We start from the raw sequence: 24,397 nt of genomic DNA on the forward strand, positions 1-24,397 counted from the left end.
GCAATCGCAGAAAAAGTGCATGAGGGTTTCCCTTCCTTCTCCGCAGCTTCGGCAATGCGAGTTGTAGGGTAAGCCGAGCCTAGCGGCATGGTCTCCTATGGGCCAGTGCCCCGTGCAGACCGCCTTAATCTTGAAAGGCGATAATTCAACAACAGTAACGTAAATTGAATAACAACGGCAGTGACTCTACTGTAGCAAAGTGGAGTTCCACTATCATTTTCCTCGTGACCATAGCTCCACTTCCACGATTCCGTGAATCCTTCACCGCTTCAGCTGCACCTAGGGAAAAATGAATTTGTAAAGGCGACCCAATGCTTATCAGTTGGACTACTCAAGGCGTCTGCAATGTCATGCCCTGATTTTGCCAGATTGTTAGCATTCGGATCGACCATTACAATCACAGCGTCATCTTTAGAAAGCCTCGCCGGAGCTGCATGCAGATGTTCATTGAAAGCCTCCTTCTCCTTTGTACTGTAGGTCTGTTGATGAATAGCATGGTAGAATTGAAATGTGCCTTATTCTAGATTCGAATCTCCCATCTGCTTTCAATGAGAACGCGCTTTATGATAGCTGCCAGAAAGGACCAACACTGAATGCACGCTTACGTCCTTAAGGCTTTCCGAAAATAATAGGACGGGACTAGTAGAGAGAGATGAGTGCTCTCGAACGTCGCAGCACTTTTTTTCATTTAGCCTGGCATGTTCAGCTTTTAACGCTGGAACTCTCACTCGGAAAACTCTGAAAGGTGATTGCCGTTATCAAGTTATACTTTCTCTGGAAGTCCCCATTCCTCTTTAATACCTATTCGGAAACATAACGGCGTTCAGTTAATGATACGAAATGCATGAACGTGATCGGAAAATACTTAATTTTGAAAGCAAATAAATTAGTTAAGTCACTGCGCAACCACTAGGAAAATTGTTTATTTATCCGGAAAGAATGCATGTGGGAAAAGTTCGTGGAAGCACTTTTCTTTGATTTCCTTAGAAATAAGCATTGTACTTTGACCTAGTTCAATGTTTAAAATATTTGAATTTTTTCCTCCCCACGTTTCCATTTAAAAAAGTCGAAAATTAAACAGTCGCAACGAATAAAGCCATTAAAATTATGACTTTCCCAAATAAACTTTTTATTTTGATATGGAGCAAAGTTCGACACAAATTTTGATCAATTTATTAGATAATCTGTGCGCTTTCTCCCCTTTGAATTCGAGTTCAAAAATCAATCTTTAATGTTCAATGCGAGTCCAAGTGTAAACAATCCAAAAGAAAGCACCGCGGAGAGAGTGATTCCAATCTTTTTCCTGAATTTCCAAACTGTATCTAATGCTCAGAATAGATTCCTGCGCTGACTGATGTGGCAAAAAATGTGAAATTCAATTCCACACTAATTGTTCCCCCTATAAGTACCATGGACTATTCTGCACAGGCTGAAGGAGTAGATTCGGTCAGAGCTATTGGGGCATGCACCAGTAATAGAGAATCTACCACCGTGCAGTACTGCCTGCTTGAATTACAGTTAATTGTTCCTTAGGAATTCGATACTTTGTTACAACCGTGGATTGTTGTTAGTTTGTGTTACAGTTTAGCAACGGATAATTTGATTAGGTTAACCCTTGATGAATTTAGTCATCTCATATTAAGTTTGGAAAGGAAAAAAATGTTCCCGGCAGAAAGCGTGAAAATAAACTCTGCAGAAGTAATTTTCAAATAAAGGACGAAATCATATAATTTTTCATAGAAAACTCGGGCAAGTGGTGCTTTCTTGACATGAAAAGGATGAACAATAAGGAAAGTGTTGGAAGAATCATACCAGTAGCAGGAGCTTCCTGCTCAGAGCCAGCGAAATTCCCGGAACTAAGATTGGATCATGTAGTTGGATTCAAAAATAGCAAAACTCTTCACCCTGAGATTAAGGGGTAGCTGCTAGCAGACGGATCTGAAAGCAAATCAGTTGCCGCTTTGACTCGCATCGCTGGTCACTCGCGGCCCATCAGGTCATCAACTGGTCACACGGAGCAAAGCACATTGGAAGTTTCAAATTCAATAACAAACATTTCAGAACGCTTTTGCTGGATGAGAATAGTGCAGCGTGGATTTTTAGCCTCACAACATTGCATACCTCAATGCTCCTCCATTGCCGGTATCGATTCGCCAAGTGGAAATACACCTAACTGCATGTTAATGTGGTAAAGCACATAGCATTGGAATGTTAATTGCACAAATAAAGGCTGTGGTAGACATAGTGTTGGGCCCAAGGGAAGAAAGAGTTGTCGTTGAAAGGAAGTAGATTTGCTTTTGCGATAGAAGGTAATGTCAGGTGTAGGTAATGTGCTAAAATTCCATGACGATAAAACCTTTGGGGGACAGGTATACGCAAATGGGAAATAAGAACTGGAAAACTAAAGAAGAGCAAGAAGACAGAGTGTAGCCGACTCAAATATTCGGAGCCAGCAGCTCTCCCACCCACTAGAGATATCTCTTCAGAGAATGGTTTGCCAAGTGCCCATAACCAGGCTACAGCTACAGCTGGACAATCGCAGAGGAAGTGCCTGAGGATTTCTTCATCTTCTCCGCAGCTTCGGCAATGCGGATTGTAGAATTTGGCGAGTCTGGCGGCATGGTCCCCTGCAGGCTAGTGTCTCATGGAGACCGCCGTATCTTGCATATATTTGTACTGTTTGGCACAAGAGCTCTCGCAATCGGCTTTTGTTATAGCTGGGCCAAATCCTCCTTGATTTGGGACGGGTGGTAGGCTTGATGATGTACCAGCATAATCAAAAGCAGGTTTGTACCAGGCATAATCAAAAGCTAAGTGTTTCAACAGTTTGAAAAAGCTAACTTTAAATTACAACCAGCCAAGTGTCAATTTTTGAGAAAAGTGGTGGTTCGCCTATGCTCCAAAGAGGAATACCAGGATACCAGGTTAATTGAAACGGTGGGGAACTGCACTAAACCGAAAACCATTGGTCATGCAAAATTTCGGGGAATAAATGTGAGAGGGCATTCATGAAACTGAAAGACAAGCGGAGCTCCTTACGTGTGCTAACATATCCGAATTTCGAGGTGGAGTTTATATTGGTAGCGAACGCCAGCAGTAAAGCCCTCGAGGCTGAATTGGTGCAAACGTGAAGGCCGATTGCATATATTAATAGAGCATTTAATGCGGCTGGGAGGAATTACTGCACGACGGAGTAAGAGCTTCTGGCTATGCATAGGGTAGTTAATAATAAGCCACTTAACGAACAGTTGAAAGCGAAGGACACTATTAGCAAAATATTAAGGTTGTAACGAAAACTTTCGAAGGAAAATCGGCAAACCAAAATAGTGCTGGGGTTTACGTCTGTGACCGGCAAATCTTTCCATACGACACATGACCCAGGGGGGTACCACCGAAGGATAATAAGTATATCTTGCCTATGCTAGATAACTTCACCTGATTTATGGGCTTCGCGGTTATTCAAGGTCAACACGTTTGATCAGCTGGCATTCGTTTTCCAAGTCAATTGTGACTGCTCAAGGCGATAATTTTATTGGGGAGGTATTTAAGTCACTCTAAAAGCTGTCAATAATAACGAAATTGTAGACGATTGGGTACCGTACACAGACTAACACTGTAGAAAAAGCATTTTTCACTGCACTGCATTGTGGACGGTAAGCCCCTGAAAAGGGATAAATACCGCATTCATACTCAAAGGTCTGTGCAATGGAAACTGTCTTTGATTTCAGAAATTCCTGGCAGCTTCAGAAGTGACCTCGAACCGGCTTAGAATCATCAGCTGTATTATCAGTGGCTACGCAGAAGGCTGCAGGTATCGTTCAAGATAACGATGAAACTTAAGGCGAGCCAAAGAGGTTTCCAATGAACCTACCTTTTTTCTCTTTCCTCCTTCTTGCGGAACCAACGCTAGGCATTCATTCACGGGGATGATTGTGATTTCAATGACCAAGGCTTCTGTACTTTACATCTTCCATACGCGCTACGCCTTTCCGAGCTTGCCTTCGATTTCAGCATTTCCCCGATGATGTTCTGAGAGTCCTCCAGGCTCCTCTCGGAGTGAAATCGTGGACAGTAGAACGATTCCCGTTTCTCAGGTATGCAACCACATTCAGGGCAAAAGAGAAAGCAATGCAAGTTGAATGCAGATATTTCCTGTAACCACAACGGTCCAGCCGGTGAGTACCCTCCCCAATACGGAGAATCAGAGTGTGAGCTCAGCGACCTCTCTGCGAGTCATTCCATAGTTACTGCAACATTTCTAGTGACTCCCGCTTTGCCGCCAATTGGTATTCTTTATCCTTTTCAGGTCTTTAGATTTTACAGGTGTCAGGTTCATTTCTCGTACGGAAAGCGTGCCTCACTTGCCACAATTTTTGTCGGGATTATGCCCGCTGTAGCACATGCTGCCTTGCCTGAGCCGGCTTCAGCCGGTAAGCTAATAGCTGGCGTTTGTGTATTCCATACACGTTACTGAGTCCTTTGATTGGGGACTCTTACAAACCGAGTGGTCCGAACTGTTTTTTTAGAGCCTCGCAGATATCTTTCTTGCTCGTTACTTCATCAATGTCTTTACATTGTGTCACAATCGCCTGGTTTTTGGCCCGTACCTGTATGTCTTCCCCTAAGGACTGTTCCACCTTGCCGAGATATTTCTTCAGTTCTGGCATTAAACCTCCTTTTTAGGAACGTTTGATTCGGCTGACGCTTTCCCCAAGTTCCATCGGTTCCGAATCGGATTTAGCTTTCCTGAGAATATCAGCATATATCATATTAGCCTTTTTAGAGATCATTGTCAATTCCAGACGTAATCTTCTTTCGCGTGTCGTGTTTTTCTTTTCGTCAAACTTGGTTCATGCTTCCCCAATTCCTTTTTCGGGCTTTACTGCCGTTGAGTTCACTGAAGCCAATGTCGCTGATTCGACAATTTTGATTATTGATTGATTGTTGGGTTTGCCCTTTTCCGTTGAAAGGTTTTTCGCCTTTTAGCGTCCTGTGCGGGTTCAAAGAAACCATTCACTCCCTCTTCACGCTTTGAGGGGGCGTTACTTGTGTTGCCAGAGTGAGGTCCGCTTTCTTCAAGGCATTTGTTTCGTCCTTGCTACTGTTGTACATAGGTCGAAAAGTTCTGTCCATGTTTTTAATCGTCTGGCACATATTGTATTTTTCTTTCATGAGTTCGAACAACCTTTTCGTTTCCCCTACGAGTAAGGCAAAAAATAATTCGTCCGTATGTGGATACTATTCCTTTGCTTCCTTTTCCCACTATGCACGTCCGAATTTATAAGCTTTCAGGGAGCTTCCTTGATTTCCATCTTTCACGTACATTGGTTTCGGGAGACCAAGTAGGATCCTCTAGCTTCTCCTAAATAGGTCTCCCGGTAGTTTCCAGGTGACCAATGCCTAGTCTGTGAAGTATCCTTTCGTTTCTCTGCAACAAGTGTTTCGGGAGGGATGTGTCCCTTTCTCCAAACTGTTTGTAGCATTATTAGTATTAGTATATTATCGCGGCCAAGCAATCCATCACCGAGGCACTGCAGTCGGGGGATGTCCACAATTGGGAGGCTACTTGCCTACTCCCAAAAGTTACTAGCAAAGGCATTTCGAGCCCTTCACTGTAAGTTTTAATCTCCTTTCTTCCTCGATAGTAGTTTCTAATTCTGGGTGTCCTTTCCATAGCTATTTTTGTCCACGGGCGAGCATTTTTCTTTCACCTAACCGGCCTACGCATCCGGCGAGCAGTCCTTGATCCACACGGAGAGACGCGCCTGATTGGGGACGTAGCAACACCGTACAGGGGTAAGAAGTTGTTTAGGCAAATGAATATTTGATAGACTATCACTTGCTGCATGGTTTGAGGTGCATTGCATATTGCCTGTGATTCTGGAAGCAATATGTGAAGGGTTGAAGTGTCCAAAGGACTACATCCACTTTCCCGAGCCTTGGTAAGAGAACGTTTGTTGACGGGATATTTCAATTGAGCATAGGTGCGATCGATCTGCACGGTTTTCAGGTTTCTGGGAGAGTTCTTTTCCAGTGGTTGGTGGCAGCGAACCCTTATAATGATCTTAGCAATGCCAACACTTTCCGAGGGTATAAAATGATCTAAGAAAAGGTTGGTAGTTTTACATTATAAGAAGGCGTAGAAGTGGAGAATGCAGTTGCAGGTGCATGTGCACTACATACATCTAAAGAATGACTAATTTTTTCCCGAGACTTCCAACCCTAACTCCTGTTAATTGCTCGCATACCCCATAACTTATCCCGTCCAACAAATCGTACGATCGCAGGCAAATCGTTAAACAAATTTCCACTAGCAACAGTTCAACAACAAACAACAAATTCTCATTAGAAACACAACACAACATTCGGTGCGCGGATTGTGTAATAAGGAACAACGTTTCGCTTTTCAAGATTTATGAAGTGACCTGCTCCATGTTAGCCGTGCTCCAGCCGAAAGCCATTTCAGCAATCTATTTTCCTTTCCATTGCGATACACACGGGGTCCGTTGCAGATACTAGATCGTTAGTGCATAAGTAATTCGTTCGCCACTTTTTCTTTTTCCCAATAGTTTACAAACATTTCATTTGCACTAATTTACCATTCGAGCAACAAACCAAAAGATAGTGGAGAGGAAGCACGCACCCCGTCATAATGTCCATTTTCTTTGAAGTCACAGTCTGGGCGCTACATATGTTTGGGGAAACATCTGGGCGGAGATGTCTTCATTGTTTAGCTCTGGACTAATTATGTTATTCAGGATGAGATTTGCCTTCTCTCCGCCACTCCAAGTTGCCCGTAAATCACCGGAATTGGCTGGGAAAACTCCTCCGTGCACCTGAGGGGCTCATAAACCACCGGAAAGCCACGTTTAAGGCATTAACAGAAATTTAATTTGAATTTAAATGTTGCAGACGTTGATTTATTGTGATATGTTCAGCGAAGTCTAGTTCGGTTTGTTTAATCAATTGTAAAATATTCAAAGTACATTCGGAATTACCGGGCAATTGCAAAATGTCTAGAAACGGGTCTGTCCGTGGCTGATGGCTTCTCTGGAAAATTGGCATGCATGGCACTTGCGAATATTTCTAACTAGATATCGTATTCGGTTGAAAAAACTGCTAAGCAACAGCATTTAATGGCTTTTGAGAAATTTTGATTCAAAACAATTTAGTCACATTTGTTTTGCAGACATCCTGTAATCGTCTCTTGGTGAATTTCTCCGGGTAATTAAAACCCCCTCCACCTACATGTAGGTGGGGGAAATGTTCTAAGCAACTAAACAAATTCGATTGGGTTAAATATTTCCCGGGATTCCATATCTCCAGTTGTTTGGAAATCTTGTATCTGTTAAGTACCAGTTCATCCGCGTTATTACTAGACAGTCTGACTAATTTCGCATCAATATCTGCAAGCATTTGGTCAAATTTCATAGGAAATATTTTGCAATATTCTTCCTGGAATTGTTTATGTTTAGATGACGCGATGTTTGGGTGAAATCTGAGAGTGTAATAACTGGTTGGAGGTGGACATATATTTTTCCAATTTTCGAGGAAAACATTTCGGTGGAAATGCAATTATTGTAGGAACCGGAAAGTTTTGAAAGGGGCTTTGCGGTGAAAGAAAGACCGAAAAACAAGGAAATAAATTTCAGAAGCTAAGACAGCTTCATGTTTGGTTTCAGAGGAAGATGAAAATTCATGTGAAAGTATGTTTTCGCAAAGAATGTGGTAAACGTGTGTTGTTCATTGTCTACTCTAGCAAGTTTATGGAAAGCCAAGCAACCGATGAATCTACTCTGGCTTGGTAGAAGAGGGGCTCGGTAAGCAATATCCCTTGGGAAGCTAGGAAGTAATCTGAACCTAATCGGCAATCAAGACTGATGCGAAGATCTTGCTATGTTTAGATGTGACAATGGGTAAGACCTCGTGATTGGAAAAGTCTCACTATCAGACCCTTGCTTGGTACCAACCCGTCCCGGCAAAAATCAAGAAGGCATTCCCTCGCTTCGTTCAATAAAAGTAAAAAAAAAAAATAAAAACCAAGCTTCGACTAAGAGGATCAAACCCTTAACATATGGACGAGAATGTAATTTCTTCCAATTTCGAACTCTGAATTGCCTCCCCTTTCGAGCAAGGTATCAGCCGCCCAGATCTGACAATTTTGCATCATTGACCTTTGACGTCCCGAGGAAATTCTTCTTCGTGATATCTCGCGTCTGAGGCGGCTTCTGAAAATTCACGAATTCTTGAATCGAGGCCCTCTCGTCGTTCAAACAAGGTCCCAGGAGTCGTGAAAATTTCCAACTTTGGTTGACTTCCCGGCAATCCCTTTTCAACGATATCTTGCATTCCCGGCATTGAAGCGTGAGAATCCTCGCATTTCCTGAATCTGAGCTGATTTTGCATTTTTGGCGATTTCGTCCGCCTAAGGTCATGGAAATTTTTAATTTTCTGTAGCTTCCCGGCAGCACTTTTCCGCGATATCTCACGTTCCCGAGATCGTAGCATCAGACTTCTTGCATCTTCTGAACCTGAGTTCCTCTCCGGTCGAACAAGGTCCTTCCGCAGGAATCGGACGATTTTGCACTTTGTTGATCCGTAGGGTGTTGATGTGGTCAATGCAGGAGAATCCGGAGAACCTGTTCTCTGACGATCAAGCTTTCGAGATATTCTTTGATGCGTTGCAGGATTATTTGAGCTACTATCTTTGTGGCGATAGGAAGAACACAGATAACCCTCTAAATGTCATATTCAAAACGAGTGCCTTTCATTGGAATCTTAATGATCATCCCCTTTTTCACTCTCTGCAATCTTGGATCCCCAATATTTAAGTACGAGTGAAGGTAACAGATCTGCCGTAACTACATGTACAGCGACAAGCAAATCTGCGGGGAGACCGTCGAGCCCAACAGCTTTACCCTCTTTAAGTAGATCGATGGTTGAAATGATTTCTCTTCTGCTTAGAGGAACAGTCCGAATCTACATGCCACGGTAACTACCCATTTCATCTTAAACGTAAAGTCTTTCCACCGTTCCAGCTGCTCACCGTCGGGTGTGAGGAGTCGACTGTCAACGTTCTTCACAGGACCACCGGTTTGCGATCACATGCCAATTCTCTCGTGAGGCGGTAGATACTTCTGAAATCAGTGTGTTCTGCGGCTTCTACCGCTTCCCTGACAAGCGCAATAACAAATTCTCATTTTTCACTGGGCACATTGCGATAAACTTCTCAGGATTTCATTCGTTATCGGAGTTCGAATGCGTCGTATAGAGTCCTCAATCCCTTCCGTGGCCGAGACAGAAGAGCATCTTTGATGACGGCCCAAAGCTCATCGACATTCTCAGGTGGGCCACCAATGGCAAGGCGGAGAAAACTGCAGCAATACAAAAACATCTGATCATTATCTTTACGCTCGCCAATACCGTCCTTTCCCATCACATGTCCGAGTAAGGTATTTTCGGAGCTCAGCACATCTGAATGGCAGATGACAATGTCACCTTTAGGAAGCCTCTCCTGAATTGGGTGTAGCCATCAGAAACATTCCGGCAGCAGATTCGCGTCTACTTCCACTTGATTTCCATTGTCGCAAGAGGGAGACGAGTTCTCCAGAGCATGGATGGTCCGCCGGTAATCGTCTTGATCACCATACATGTTCGCAAACTGAGAAGCACCGGTTTCATTATAGAAGAGTCAAGTTTTTCTCAATTTAATACAGATAGTGAGTTGACCTCATCAGGATTGAGCAGCTGATAGGTAGAGTAAGTATAATGAGAAAAGGAGAACACATGGAATAGAAAGCCTACCGAGATCTGGATGTCGTACAGGACAAAATCGAGCAGGAAAGTCAATCTACTGTACACTGATGGGAAAAGCTGAACGACCTAGACCTGGAGCTCCAAGGCGCACAACGAAACATGGAGAAATCTCATGTCGAAGTAGGAGGATGATACTCCAACATTGGAGAAGAGCTCCAAGTCATAATGGAGCTAATGACTAAGGTACCCCAAATCAATGGCAATGGCAAGGTCCATTATAACATCTGGGAAAGCAACGACACTAATCGAAGAGGAAAGAACCTTCTTTATCTTTAGTAATAGGCTAGGAAAATATAATGTTGGGAACGTGCCATTCATGAATAGAACGAGGCAAGAGGTACTAGACATAAATCTAGAAAATACTTTTATGAATGGCGGATGAGGCCTTTATATCCGATCACAGGATAATAAGACTTCACATTCAGGGAAATCCTTAAGTAGAAAGAATAGAGAATGAAGAACAGATGGGGTTCGTATATAAGGCACCCGAGCAATAACAAGATCCATTTACAAGTGGACGGTCATATCAGGAGGGAACTCGCATTGGAGATAGTTTTTGAAAACCGCAGCAAAAATTATCACTGACGCATACGAGGCCATCTGTCCGGCTAAAATAGCTACGTCGTCAAAGGGTGCAGCCAGGTTTCACACCTAAAATGAGAACACAGCTCCGAAAGCTCCTTTTCACGGTGGAAGATAATAACATTTTGTCTGAGATAAAGATAAAAGGAGAAAAACTCGGAACTAGTAAAAGAATCACAGCACGCTTGGAAACTAGAGTAAGATAATAATGGGAGCATAGCCTTGGGAAACTTGACCAGGGGCGAGCAAAAGTGGTTTAGGAAGGCTTCGATAAGTTGCAGATCCATAGCAAAAAGAAATGGGATTGCATCCCGAAATTATTATGTTGGATGTACATTGCAATAATAAGGACAATGATTATCTATGGGGCGGTATTCTGTGCAGATGGAACTGAACTCAGCACAATAGCCAGGGAGTAACACAAACTCCAAAGACTGCTTTTGTGTGTGTCACTGGAGTAATAAAGACATGCTCGACGTCATTTTTGGGATCCTTTTGGGATTGACTCTACTCCACTTTCACATATAGAGGCACGTAAGGAGCGCAGGGAGAATGTCCAGAGGTATTAGCTGCCTAAATTGAAAAAGGATCGGCATTCCCTTTAGGCAGTATCCTGAAGTACTGATACCAAGGGATAGCATGACAATGAAGCTGCAATTCGACGGAAAAATTAAAAGACGATGAAGCAACAAAGCAAACTGGGAGAGGGTGACAATGACCTGCGGTTTAGGCCAGCAACTAATTACCTGGTACACTGATGGGACCCTCACAACCGAGAAAGCGGACGTAGGAGTCAATGGGTTAATGCACGAGCTTATTTCAAGCAGAAATATATGTCATAGATTGATGTGGTTCCTTGAACCTCCAAAGAAAATGTAGGAGGCAGAACAATGCTATTGTGACCGAGAGTCAGGCGGCTATCAAGACACTTTCATCCGACCAGATGAACTCTGAACGGATATGGAAATGCCTTAATAGACTGATTACTCTCGGCTCGCACAATAAGCCCTGAACACTCTGAGTTTCAGGCCATATTGGGTTAAAGGACAGTGAGGCAGCGGATGAGCTGATCAGGGAAGGAGTAGGAATGCCCTTTTGTGGGGTTCATGCCTACGATGCAAATGAATGAAGAGAAACGGCTTAGGGAAAAATACTGGACAACTTAACAGGAATGGAACAGTTAAGGGTACCTATGGGGGGATGCATACCCAAGCGTTCACAGGAATGCTTAATCCTCACCAAAATGGGCTCTAGGGTCATATTTGGACATTGGTCATTGGGCTAAATTATAATGGGATAATACTTAATGCCAGATGGCACACTGAAATACATGATACTAGTATTATCAAGTACGGGTAGATCTCACGCCCCCTGGCAACCACCGTGGTTCCCCGAGGATCGAGATAATGTTTTCTGCCTTCAGGTAATCTATCTTGCCATGGCATGCAGCGTACTTAATTACTTACCACCTAAATTCCAATCAATCCGCACATCGATTTTGTGCATTACATAATTTGAACTTTTTTCTCCACGATTTATCTGCTAAGCTATTCCGCGATAAAACAAATTCCTTTGCAGGTAGGGGTTCGAATAATGGACCAACGATTTCCATGGACTAATTCCTCCCAATCCATCAACGAACCAGGGAATATTCCGGCTTAATTCTCTACAAGATTGCGCACCGCACGCCAGCTAAATAGACCAAATTCTATTGTCCAAATCAAGCATTGTATCTTGAAATACCCGAAAGTTTGCATTCGTAATGTCTTAATCCGCTATTTCGAGAGCATAAACAAAAGTCAGTGTGTGGCGTTAACATAACAGCGTTAACTTTTATTTTTACTTTATCCTCGACCTCCTATTGATGATGGCATAAAACGATGCGAATCGATAGCAAACTACAATCATGACGACGGCGGCGATGGGGATGCCTAATTCCATGCGTTTGTTTATGGGAGTAGTGCCAAACCACATTTCAGAGTGTTTGACTACAGTTGGGGGAAATATGACCTTTAATGAATGCAAACATAAATTCTAATAATATTGGATGGTGCGAACGCCATTAGGTTAGCTGGATGAAGTGCAGAAAGTTTATTTTGGTACGAGTAATTATATTGGGTGATTGTGTATTTTGGTCGGGAGCTGACTGCCCTCAATATGGCAGTCAGTTAAATGATTTCATTTGGAAGATGATTTTCCTCTGGTATTTGTCTGGTTTTCTTGCAAGAGTGTTCTAAAATATTTCATCTTTCTAAAACTAACCCTAGAGTCTCACCCAAATAATGCCAACTATCATACCATGGATGAACTACTCTACTCTTCCTCACGACCAACATTGTCCTTACTACGGAGCTGGTTTCTACTAAGTGGCACAGCTATCAAAAGAGTTGCAATCCCTTTTCAATTTGAAACTTACTCACTCCTACTTGTGCCTTCTAATCAAAAAGCCCAGAAGTAACTGACCTATGCGTCGAAGTATTTCATCTGGCAGACCTATGAGGCAAGAGGTCCCAGTGAGAACGTCCTGAGATGGCGAACCTGTGGGGAGCTGTCAGATCTCCCATCAAGGGCATACCTATTGGTTGCTCATATCCGCACTTTCTTTTCAGATTGTACGGGACCATGTGTGTGCACATCTCTGGTGTGTAGACCAAAATGTTTATGGAAAGGATACATAAAACTAAATTAAAGAATGAAGGAAGGACAAAACGTATGATACCGTAGATTGAATACCGGCAGATGAGTAACCAGTACTCCATTAATCAACCAATAGGTGGGCATGTCCATGCATGTTAAGAGTGATGATCCAAGAAGACAATCGGCTGGAGAAACTTATCCTCCGGGTTGTCTCTCGAGAAAGAGAGATAGGCCTGGAAGTCAACGAGTCAATGCGAAGAGCGTATAAAGTTACCCGAGCCAAAGTGATTGTCTGTCAACTAGGTGAATCAAATGATATTTTGCCGATGATCGCCACCCCTTACAATCCTTTCTAGTGAGCAGCACATGGAAAGATGGAATGCCAGGGGATGCCAAAGATCATTGAGGCCTGCTGGTTCTGCTGCGATTGAAAACTGACCTACTTTAGCCAATGTTGCGGAAAACTGCATAAATCAGGAAAGGAAGGCCGGTGAAATATTATATGTTGCCGACAGTGCTGGTATCTGCTGCTCAATAAGCCGTTTAAGATGGCGCCGTCCGCCGGGCTTTTAATATCCCGTAGTAGATACCCAAGATTTGGAGCGTAAGTTGCGTCTCACCATGAGAAATGAAGAGTCCATTGAATAAAGAGCATATCCGAAGCACCAGATCTGATAAGAAAATGTTGTTTGTGCGAGAGATTCTCATACTTTGATACCCTACTCCTGATTGTGCAGGTATGAATTAGCGAACCGAACTCGAATACAGTGGCAATAAAGTACCTTGCTCTATACGGAGCGCTAGCTCAAGAAGCTGGCTGAATTTTCAGACGCCGATAGCTGGCTTACCAATGATCCTAGCCCACCACGCGGAGGAAAATGTTACCACGTTCGAACCGGGGGGGATGAACTAAACTGGGCCATACCACCAAAGAGTTTAACAGCTGATAGAATGAGGTATCAGTTAGATAAAGCGGTGAGACTCTAAAGTTTTCCTATGCCATTAGCTACGTAAGGCTTCAGCTTCGTAGGGTGTTTTGTAGCCAACAGAAACCGCTCTAAGTGGGTGTGGCACTCCTGTTAGCGAAGGTACTAAACGTACATCATCATCATTATTAATCATCGAAGTCGATAACCGCGTTGCATTGATCTCTAACTTGGCGATCATAGTATCCTGGAATAATGCAATCCGCTTTGGCATCCTAAAAGAGACCACTTCCGTATGTGCGCTTCTTAGCTACCCAGAGAGACTGAATGCAAATCTTGCTCCGGACTTTTATGTGGGCTACGAAACTCACAAAATTGAAAAGCCTGGCCACATCACTGACCACTCATCGTATAGTTGACTGCTACAAGACACGGGCTGCACCAAGTGGTCATGACCCATTGGATTTTTCGAGTGTTGTCACTAGACGATGTGTTCAAAATTACGATGTCTATAGTATCTAGACATCGCAAAGCTACAAATATCGTTGGAACCTATTCTCAATGTCTGACTAATATGTAGAGTAGGAGGCTGAATTGTAGGTCCGCTTCACTGTACGTCATACCACGAGTTGCCCTTGCAGGTTGAGGTATCCATCCTGGCTCCGAAATTCTCACAAAGTTCATTTGTTGGTGGGTTCTTCCTATAGTCAAAAGCGTAGGAGGGCGTTAAGATAGGGCTCCTGATAGTTAAAATGACCAGTAAATATCTTCAAGAAAATCTGGAGTGGGAGGAGGAGGAGTGGGCTACGGATGTTTGGCGAAAAACAACCCAGCTATATCGAGTTCCTTGCGAAAAGGGCTTCCTAGGTCGCCCAATGAGAAGTTAGGACATTGGTTTTTATCTCCGGAGGTCTGAGAACGTTCTAGCAACCAGTTGAAGTCCCTACAGATGTAACCAATGAACCCCACCGACTCCTCTTGTAGAAAACATCTAAATAATATGTGAAATGTCCGCGGCCGACTAAGTGGAAAACTGCATCAAAAACCAATGCTAATGGCTAGACAATCACAAACTACGCCTGAAAGTACTGCGAATGCCAAGCAAGTTGCATAGATGACACTACGCCAAAGATAAAACACAATTGCCAAATACACTGACTCACAGCCCAACTGGTCTCGGAAAAATAATGGAACACTTACAATTCATTGCCACTATATACAGACAAGTGAAAAGGCGCTTGGATCAATTTAGTTATTAACCTGTATTCTTACAATGCAATATCAAAAGGCCACTTTGATATTCGTGCTGTCGTCGATACTCTCTAATATGCGGAAGCCTCCTGTTTATTTCATTGACGCGGCCCTTCATAAGAGGTCGTAGAAGCAACCAAAAGCTATTGAGGAAAAACCGACACCTGTTACCTGATAATGACACATATGCAAGATCACTCAAAATTTGCTTGGGTAGACGACGTACGAATCCGGTGTACGTGGTCTGCCCAAGCAAATTTGAGTGGTCCTGCAATGATTGAAGTTGATTTGAATTAACTTCATTTTGAAATAACCATCATAAGTGAATTCTACAGAAACCTTGACGGTAATGTCCAGGTTGGAGATGCGACTGGAGGAGCGGAAATGCAGTCACCAAGCCATACAATGCACCATGTGTAAGGTGGCCAGCGGCTTTGGGTGGACGAAAATAAGCGGTGTATATGTATGCAACCGTTGGGCCGTACCAGGTCCCACACTTAAGGGCATGCCAGACAACTATACGGCAAAGGGATGAGGTTTTGGACCGGATTACCGGTAATTTTAATATGTAGGTCTTCGAGTGGAGAAGTAAGGAGACTAATTACTAGACAGGAAGAGCTATCTATGTAACACAATGCATCGCCCAAGCATGTGATACCTCCATACCAAGGGGGTTACAATTCTCAGTAGAAGACACCTGAAATGACGAATTAACCAGCCTTCAATAAACTTGCCACCGAGTCAGACGAATAGCTCAGGGGGGACAATGCATTGCCAAAGAATGTGACACCTAGAAGACCTGGTTAAATAATAAACTGGCACAGCCTTCAACCGACTTACCACTGAACTAGAAAGACAGCTAAAAGGGTGATAGATAGGATCCATCAGGGCAAATGGAGCACGCTTGGAAGGAATCCCTCAAAACCCCTAAGATGGCCAACCAACAGAACAAGAAGGAGCGTTTTACGGAGCTCTTCTCGGAGGCAGACGGAATCCCGTGGAAAAGAGCCTACATAATTTTAATAGGACGACTCAGAAGCCGTTCATCCTCACCTGGTTACATGCCCCATTCTTCAGCTGAATATTATTCTGGTGCTATCTTCCCCAGCAAGAAAGGGCTGTTAATATCTTCTGAGCTGCTAGAGATTTGCAATAGAATATCAGATAATAAAGTCCAGCGCCGTTTGAAGTATGAGTGTCCGAGAGAGCATTTCCCGCTTCACAGGGGCGGCAGAGATTGTGCTGCTACCTAAGGCTGATAAATCACTAGGCGAACTATCCTTCTATAAAACTATATGTCTCTTAGAAACTATGGGGAAATTCGAGAGGGTCATCTACAATAAATTGCTCGCGGTTGTTGAGAGCCGAGGACACAATGTACCGGTGAAAACCGCATGGTGGTGACCCTATACGTGAGAAATGTATTCAATTCAGCCAATTAGAGTCTTTTACGGAGATCGCTAAGGACTGCTAGCTACTTGCAAGAACGGAGGATCTGACATGAAACCGCGATATATCCCAGGAGCACATTGTCTGTTTATTCCACTGTACTCCATATTAGGTCCACTACTGTGCAAGATCATATACAATCATGTACCTAATCTTCCAGTTCTCAGACATGCCAGGGTGGTGGGTTATGCTGCCAGCGAAGCAGTGGTTACGGAAGCAAAACATCTCGAAGATGATGAATTGTACTGATTCGAAGTAATTAATGCTTGATTAGAGAAAAACCATGAGGAAATCAATTATAATCTCATCTAGCTAATACATGCAGAGGTTCACACCGGATTGTCTACACTACGCAATGTCCGAAATTCGTGGAAAAAAGCAAGGGGTGTCGAGCTCCGACATCGTGTTGGGAAGCCGGAGTCTGTCGCATATTTTCAAAACCGTATCCCTGAGCATATGCAGCATGCTCGAGTCGCGCAACCCTGCTCTGATATTCAGTACAGGGTCGGCGCGGAGTCTCACGTTCTGCCCGTGAACTCCTCTCGATGGGCTGTGCGAAGGCCAAGGAGGACAAAAGGCAAGGACTGCGACCATGATGGACCATCGCGAGCAATCAAGACGGCCTTCAGCGTTCGGTGCCATCGTTCCAGCATCTAATTCGACTACGAATGGTATGCAGTTGTCCTGTGTCGTTTGAAACCCAGGAGTTCGGCTAACTCAGAAAAAGGGGTAGACTCAAATTGCATTCCTTGTTCCGTGATGATTTCGGCTGGTACACCAAAGCGCGGGATTCATTCTCCACAGAGGGCCTCGACATATGATTGTGAAGCAGTTTCAGTCAGAGATAATGCTTCAGGCCACCGCGTAAACCTGTCGATGATTGAGGTAATGCTTGTATCCGCGCGAGTCTCGCGAAGGGCCAATGATGTGGAGGTAGATAAGGAATACGCCTACTCTCTTTTCTAAGTGTTTATTGATCTTTCACTTCTGGCACGCGACGGAGGTGAGAAGGAAGAAGCGTACCGGACCGGCTTCGTGCCAGGCCGCCAGATGTGTCGGCGGTAGTTTATTGCATCGGCGGAGGTATTCATACTGCCAGCGATGCAGTGGGTGGTTCACTTCTCCCTCACTTCTAGCCCTCCTTAACCCCTCCAAGACATCTTAAGAATCCCACACTCTTCCTCAACTGTTCTGTGCGTGGTTGTATATAGTATGTGTGCCTGTAAATTTGATAACCCTTATATCTGGCATAAATTGGCATATCTGGCTACTTCTCAATTCATACCTCATAAGCTCACATATGTATGTTCATGATTATACCGTATATGTTACATTTATTGCCGAAGTTTAAATCAAGTGGCTTGGTTTTATCGGTTTTATGGCATAAAATTGCCTACATTGTACTTTATCACTCGTTAATTTGCTATTGATACTAATCTATTCAAAAAAGTCTGCCAAGTCTCTACCCAGATACCAAACCTGCCAACCTACATGCCTAAATGTCTACTTGCGCCGACAGGCTTTCGACTCAATAACGACTTCTTTTATTATTATGATTTTGTTAACACTAAATTTGGTGAAATGTGCAAATTTCTTCAAGGCATACTCGTAAATAATGCCGTCTGTGGTCGTACGTTCTATCTAATTTGACAAATAAATAAAAGATACATCTCGCAGCCTACGAATGTTCGATTATGTGAGCAGGAAAGAAATGAAAAAGTGGAAGATTTCTGGGGCCATTAAATTCATGTGGTTGACCAGGGAACATACGTAATTATAAAACACAAGCGGCCGTGGCAAGGTCGTTCAGTTTGGGCTGTTTTTGCATTTGTAGTTCCCCCCTATCCGGCTGAGTTTTGAGGCTTTGTGTAATTTTGAAATTCGATGACAATTCGGAGATGAGGTTCAGACTGATATGTTGAATAAATCTAAATAACTGATCATTTGGTTCTATTAATTTATCGTTTGCTTTATTGCTGCATAAGTAAGGATCAGAGATATGACTATTATAAATAAAAATCACCTAATTCATTGTTGGTTTTCTACAATTTATTGTGGTGATGCTGCACCAAATCACTGATTTCTGTATTATGTTAAACGCAACCCCAATAAAAATATGGAAAATATTGCCATGGGGTTATTGGAATCTAAAACTTACAATATATAGTTTTTTTCGAATCTAACAAATCGGAAAAATTAGTCATAAATACAACACATTACGGGCAAACCCAGAATAAATATGCGTTCTGGAATTGACTTCAACGATGGCAAAGTTGCACAGATGACTTTTAATAGCGTGAGAAACACGACAAAAACCACTCTCCATCCGCCTCCGCAATATCCGTGGCTCCGATCAGATTTATTTTCACTGACAAAGCCATATGAGGACGTGGCTCATCAATTACCTTTTTGTAACTAGACTTAGGTGCTGACGACCTTCCTTAATCAGTGTGTTCATTTTTCTATCGGAGCTCACACCTCGCCTTTGTAGGTCGCAATAGTAGCTTCTAGAAATTCTCCGAAGTGTTCAGTCCTTAATTGAAAATGACATCCAACATGAGGTTCGTGAATTTTATCTTTGCTAATTTCGAGGCTTACTTCGTACAGCCATATATTAACGACAATCAGTCCCGGAAAAGTGAAAAGTTTGTGGATTCTTAAATTCGTTTCGAAGGTAATAGCTCTGGTTAGGGTAATTTTTGCACGCAAGATATCCTAAATGGAACCCAAAACCAGGACTGCATCAAACTCCATCCTTCATTCTTAAATCAGAGTATATAATCCTTCCAGTCTAGGTTACCAAAAGGATTTGTCACTTTTAAATTTGTCGATTTTAAATTAAGCTCACACAAGCACTTGTCTCTAAAGACCCTTTGACACATAACAAGGCATTTGGTTGCTTCTTGGGTCCCATAATGTCGATATCATCAATATAAGCCTGTAGTTGAATGGACTTGAAGGAGATAGTGCCTCTCGCATTTACATCAGCATCGCTGATCACCCTTTCTGGGGCCACGTTAGAAAGGATTCATGATAGGGCTTCCACTTGTCTTCAATCATTGTTGATGGTGAAAGGTTTCGAGAGTGCTCCTGGTACTTTTATCTGCTTTTTCACATTGGTCAGGGTCAGCCCAGTCAATCGAACACAAGTATAGCCAGAGGAAAAAACATAATGTACTCACGAACGGCTGTCGGAGATGATTATTGAGTATCTCCTGGACGCCAAAAGCAAACACACGGGATCAATGCCCTGCTTTGACTCCTCTGAGGTGGTCCATGGGTTCCGCGTTATAGCTTACGAAGACCAATCCCTCAGGGACTTTTTTGGTTCGTGCGTCGCTAAGATCAACGACGCCTGGGAGGGCATAAAGCCCAAAGTCACCCCCACCACGACGGGATTCCCAGGAGACCGGTCGCTCGCATTTGGTTGTCGAAGATCCGCATGGATAAGGACAAGCTCGTCCAATACCTGCGTCTTTAAAAACCCAGGATTCCCATGGACGATTGGGTAGTTATCAAGACGGAGGAACCCCAGACCAACAACCAAACTTTTCTATTCCGTACAAAAGGAGAGCGCATGGAGGCACTTAAAAAGGTCGACTATAAAGTGCGGTTCAGAGTCCAAAATGCAAAGGTGAAAGTGTTCCGCTCTGCAAAACTGGAATATAACCTGGATCCAATCGATGCCGCCAACAAGCTGTTGAATCGACGGTCCGACAGGGACTGACGAATCCCCACGCAAGAAAATTATGCTGGAGGTAACGCAGATAAATCTGCAACACTGGAAGTGCGCTTCGGCTAATCTGCTTGTCTTCCTCCTAGATGAAGATATCGACATCGTACTAATGTAGGAGCCTTGGGTTGGAAGCGGCCGAACCATCAAAGCAAATATTATAATTATTCCGTAGCATAGAAGACATTGCCCAGGGCAGACCTAGAGCATGTATCTTCGCGAGGAAGAATCTTCACACCTTGCTATGTCCGGACCTGAGTTCCAGCGAGTGTCTGACCAGAGATCCTTCTCAGATCATAGCTGGATACTTTTCAGTCTAGATCCCGCCGCAAAGGTCTCCAACCTCTTCAGGAGGATCGACTGGAAGAAGTTTGGTCAAATTATCAAGAACAAACACAGCGATGCGCAAATTGGCAACATTAGCACGACAGACGAACTGGAAGCAAACGTCGGAGTTTTGGAAAAGGCATTCGATACCGCCATGAAAGTCTCGTGCCCTGTTAAATACAGCAAGAAGACACTGCCATCGTGGTTTAATGAGTATCTCTCAAACTTCAATAAGCTGACTAGGGAAATCTTCAACACCTGCTACAGGCGTACATACTGGCAGCTTAACAGTCGAAAATCAAATCCTGCGTGGACTATTCTGAGAACATTAAAAGCGCCAGTGAATCTACAAGGCTCAGTAAGATTCTCCTCAAGGAACATAGGAGCCCATCCTTTCTTAAAAAGGCGGAAGGCTCCTGGACGAAGTCTTCTGTTGAAGCCTGGAGCTTCAGACGTACTTTCCCGCGAGGAGGACTACGAGTCAGAGCCTTGCTTGGAGGGTTTGTGACCAACCCAGCCGTGCGATACTATCAGCTCGGTAATGACCGAGGATAAGATCGGCTGAGCTATTAACAGCTTCTCCGCATATAAATCTCCGGATCCAGATGGCATAATGCTACAGAAGAAGCATGAAAGGGTTGTGCCGTGGCTTGTCGAGATTTATCGGAACTGCATGTGCTTAGGATACGTACCACAGGTGAAATTTTATTAAACAACAGTTTTGTTAAAGCACACGTAAAGGAACGAAGCGCAATCAGGCACAAATCGCTTATATCACCGACATACCACTAGGAACGCCCAGAGTTGATAGACGATTTTCGGAGAAAGGAAAACTTAAAATGTTTCATAACTTATTCCGAACGGCACAAATCATTCCAATACTGATAATGCGCCCCAGGTATTAACCCTCTTTTGCTGTAAGTTTATTTTTCCGGATGTTCAATGTCAGTCCAGTCCAGTCTAACCGAAGGTCAAGAGTAGTCTTGCGCTTAGCTTCCACTTCTAATGTGGATTTTTCCGGCCCTAATTCGTTAGGCTGCATAAGGCTTATCATTTGCATAGCACTAAATGTGATGATAATGACCGAGGCACAGTCTCATTGGAAATCAAATAGTAAATCATATTATAATATGAACCAGAGACTGGGTGCATATGTATATGGTGGGGGAGAAGCTACAGCTTCTGAGCACTCAGGCCGTGTTGGCCCATTGTACTCGCGACTGGATGCATACTCTATACTCTACAAAAGTAGTCAACAGGAGACATAAAATGTTCATTATCAATTACAGAGCTTATATTTTTCTGTGTATTTTTCGTAAATTTCCTCTTTATATGTTATATAAGATGGACTCACCTTTATCAGCCAATCTTTATTATCCACGCCAGTATATCCAACACTGCCGGTGCTATTTGATACATCACTGCTAACGGGCAAGACACTACTGCTGTCACAACTGGAAACACTGCTATCGGCACCGCCAGTCATGTAAGCCACTGTCCTATAGCTCGAGAACAGCATTAGGGCGACTACTTCAGCGCAACGCGACTCTTCTTTAGTTACGGACACAGTTCATACTATCCTTTTGGTCACACCAGGAGACGTCTTCGTCACCTCCCCAACCATTGATCTTTCAGTGAGTTTGGTGCTCTTCTACTGACTTCATCAATTTTCCATTTCTACTTTTCAGATTTTCAAATCGTTTTTGGCTCTCCGCCGTTTGGGAGTATCGTGCCAAGCACACAAATGTAGGTGATCCGAGTGTCCAAGACTTTCATGACTCGCCGTTCATTTCCTCCGGAAAGCCGCCAACTACAAAGAAAATTTTATTGTTATTTTTAAAGAAAAAATAGAAAAAAAATTATTTGTTTATAATTTTAATATTTATTTAGGTAATTATGAAATTATTTTATTATATTTTTTGTTTATAATTATTTAAAAAGTTTTCTATCTTTTCCATTTTCGACATTTTTATTCACTTGCTGCACAAAGTGGATAAAGGTCGAATTTTCAACCAGAGCAGGAGGTGGTGGGGAGTATATGGAAGGGGACGGAGAAGATCCCCTTCCTCAGCACCAATAAAAACTCCACGCTCACCCCCCTTGAAAATTCATGGCTGCAAAGCGGAGTCGTTTTGATATCATCATAGTGAAGTTTGAATTTTCAAACTTGTCCCTGGAGGGGAGGGGATGAAGAGGATATGGAAGACGAAGATGAAGGTCGTCTTTTTTTCTGGTGAAGAGGGCCATCAACTTTAGTTTGAGGCTTCATAACTTTTGAAAGGGGATGGCCGAAATGCAGTTCCATTTGGGTTGAAGAGGGATGACTTCCACAAACTCCTCACATCTTCCGGAGGTGGGGTTAAAAATTCAACCTTTACCAAGTGCTTCAAGGGCCTTTTCATGGCTCGATTCGCGATAAGTTTCATTTGTTGCCTTGAAACATTTCGGAATTAGGTCATATTTGCCAATAAGATTCTATCTAAGCAAAATTAAACCCCTAAGAATTATTTCTAAGAATCTAGCACTAAGTTCAATTAAATTTAGGTTGATAATTTACTGCTTAGTTACCTTAGTCGCGTATTAATAACCACAAAATAATTTAAACCTCTTTCGTGACTGTCTGATGTTATTTGAAAAGATAATTGCGGATCTCCTCATCTCGTACAACAATAAAATACAAATGAAGCATAAACCAACGAAGAACAGTAGCCACGGATTATAATCTTGTTCTGCAGAGATTTCAATCTTTATTTTTTCAACCATTTGAACAATTCCCATTTCAATTGTTTTCTCAGTAAATGGCGAGGCATTCTTAGCCGCATCATTGTCATCGTAAGGAGGAAAGTGTTAAGAACCCGTTGACAGGTTGAAGGCTAAATTCATTGGCAATTTCCAGTAGTCGAGAGTTTCCACTGTGAGTACTCGCACTTGACCATTAATTCGCTGCGTAGATATGATCATTGGGTTAACATACTGTTGTCACTCCCAATGCCAATTCTCCACATCTTTGTTCAGCCTTTATCTCGGGTTTTTTATCGGACTAAAAAAATGGTTGAGGTGACAATAGTATAAACAATAATATTGACGAAGGTCGTTGTCAGATACTATATATACGATTAAGTTGTGTGTTGATTTGTTGACAATGCGAGGTGCTTTTCCTAAGATTGCAGAGGCTCATAATAAGCGTTTCAGTTGATCTCATTTCCAGTCATTTAACAAATAACTCTTGCTTTCAGTTCTTCATAAAGACAGGTTTTAAAGTGTAGAATAGCCTGGAGCTAATTACTTTGATATTCTCCTCAAAAGCGGTTCCTTTCCAGCCAAAAATCAAAAATCCAGATCTAAGAAAACCCATAACAAAGAACTGGATCAAATCAAAGCCCATCTGGACATCATAAAGTTAAAAAGTTCAGAAACCTCTGCCAACCCACCTGACCACATCTTTCAGATCAAAGAAATTCAGTGATCAATAATATCAGATATTTATCAATAATTGATCCAATCCGGAAGAAGCTTTCCCATGTCTGTTCAGTGACTGAATATTATCCGTAGTTCCAGGAAAATCTGTATTTGTTTAGATAAGCTGGATGCAGTCACTTTGATTGATATTTTCATTAGACGTGCAAGGTTAAACGGAGACTTTGGATCCGCAGTGAGACACTCAGTTGATTAGATT

At 42.9% G+C, this 24,397-nt stretch overlaps 1 protein-coding gene across 1 annotated transcript in view; it reads right to left on the minus strand.

Moving 5' to 3' along the window:
* LOC119658973 overlaps positions 1 to 22,460 on the minus strand; it is a 40,046-nt gene extending 17,586 nt beyond the window's left edge. The window contains exon 1 of the mRNA XM_038066853.1: positions 22,076 to 22,460. Coding sequence (XP_037922781.1) covers positions 22,076 to 22,240 — 165 coding nt within the window. The 5' untranslated portion in view covers positions 22,241 to 22,460. The remainder of the gene's footprint in view (positions 1 to 22,075) is intronic.
* Between the last annotated feature and the right edge of the window lie 1,937 nt (positions 22,461 to 24,397).

This window comes from Hermetia illucens, chromosome 6, assembly GCF_905115235.1.
Source record: "Hermetia illucens chromosome 6, iHerIll2.2.curated.20191125, whole genome shotgun sequence".
NCBI lineage: Eukaryota > Metazoa > Arthropoda > Insecta > Diptera > Stratiomyidae > Hermetia > Hermetia illucens.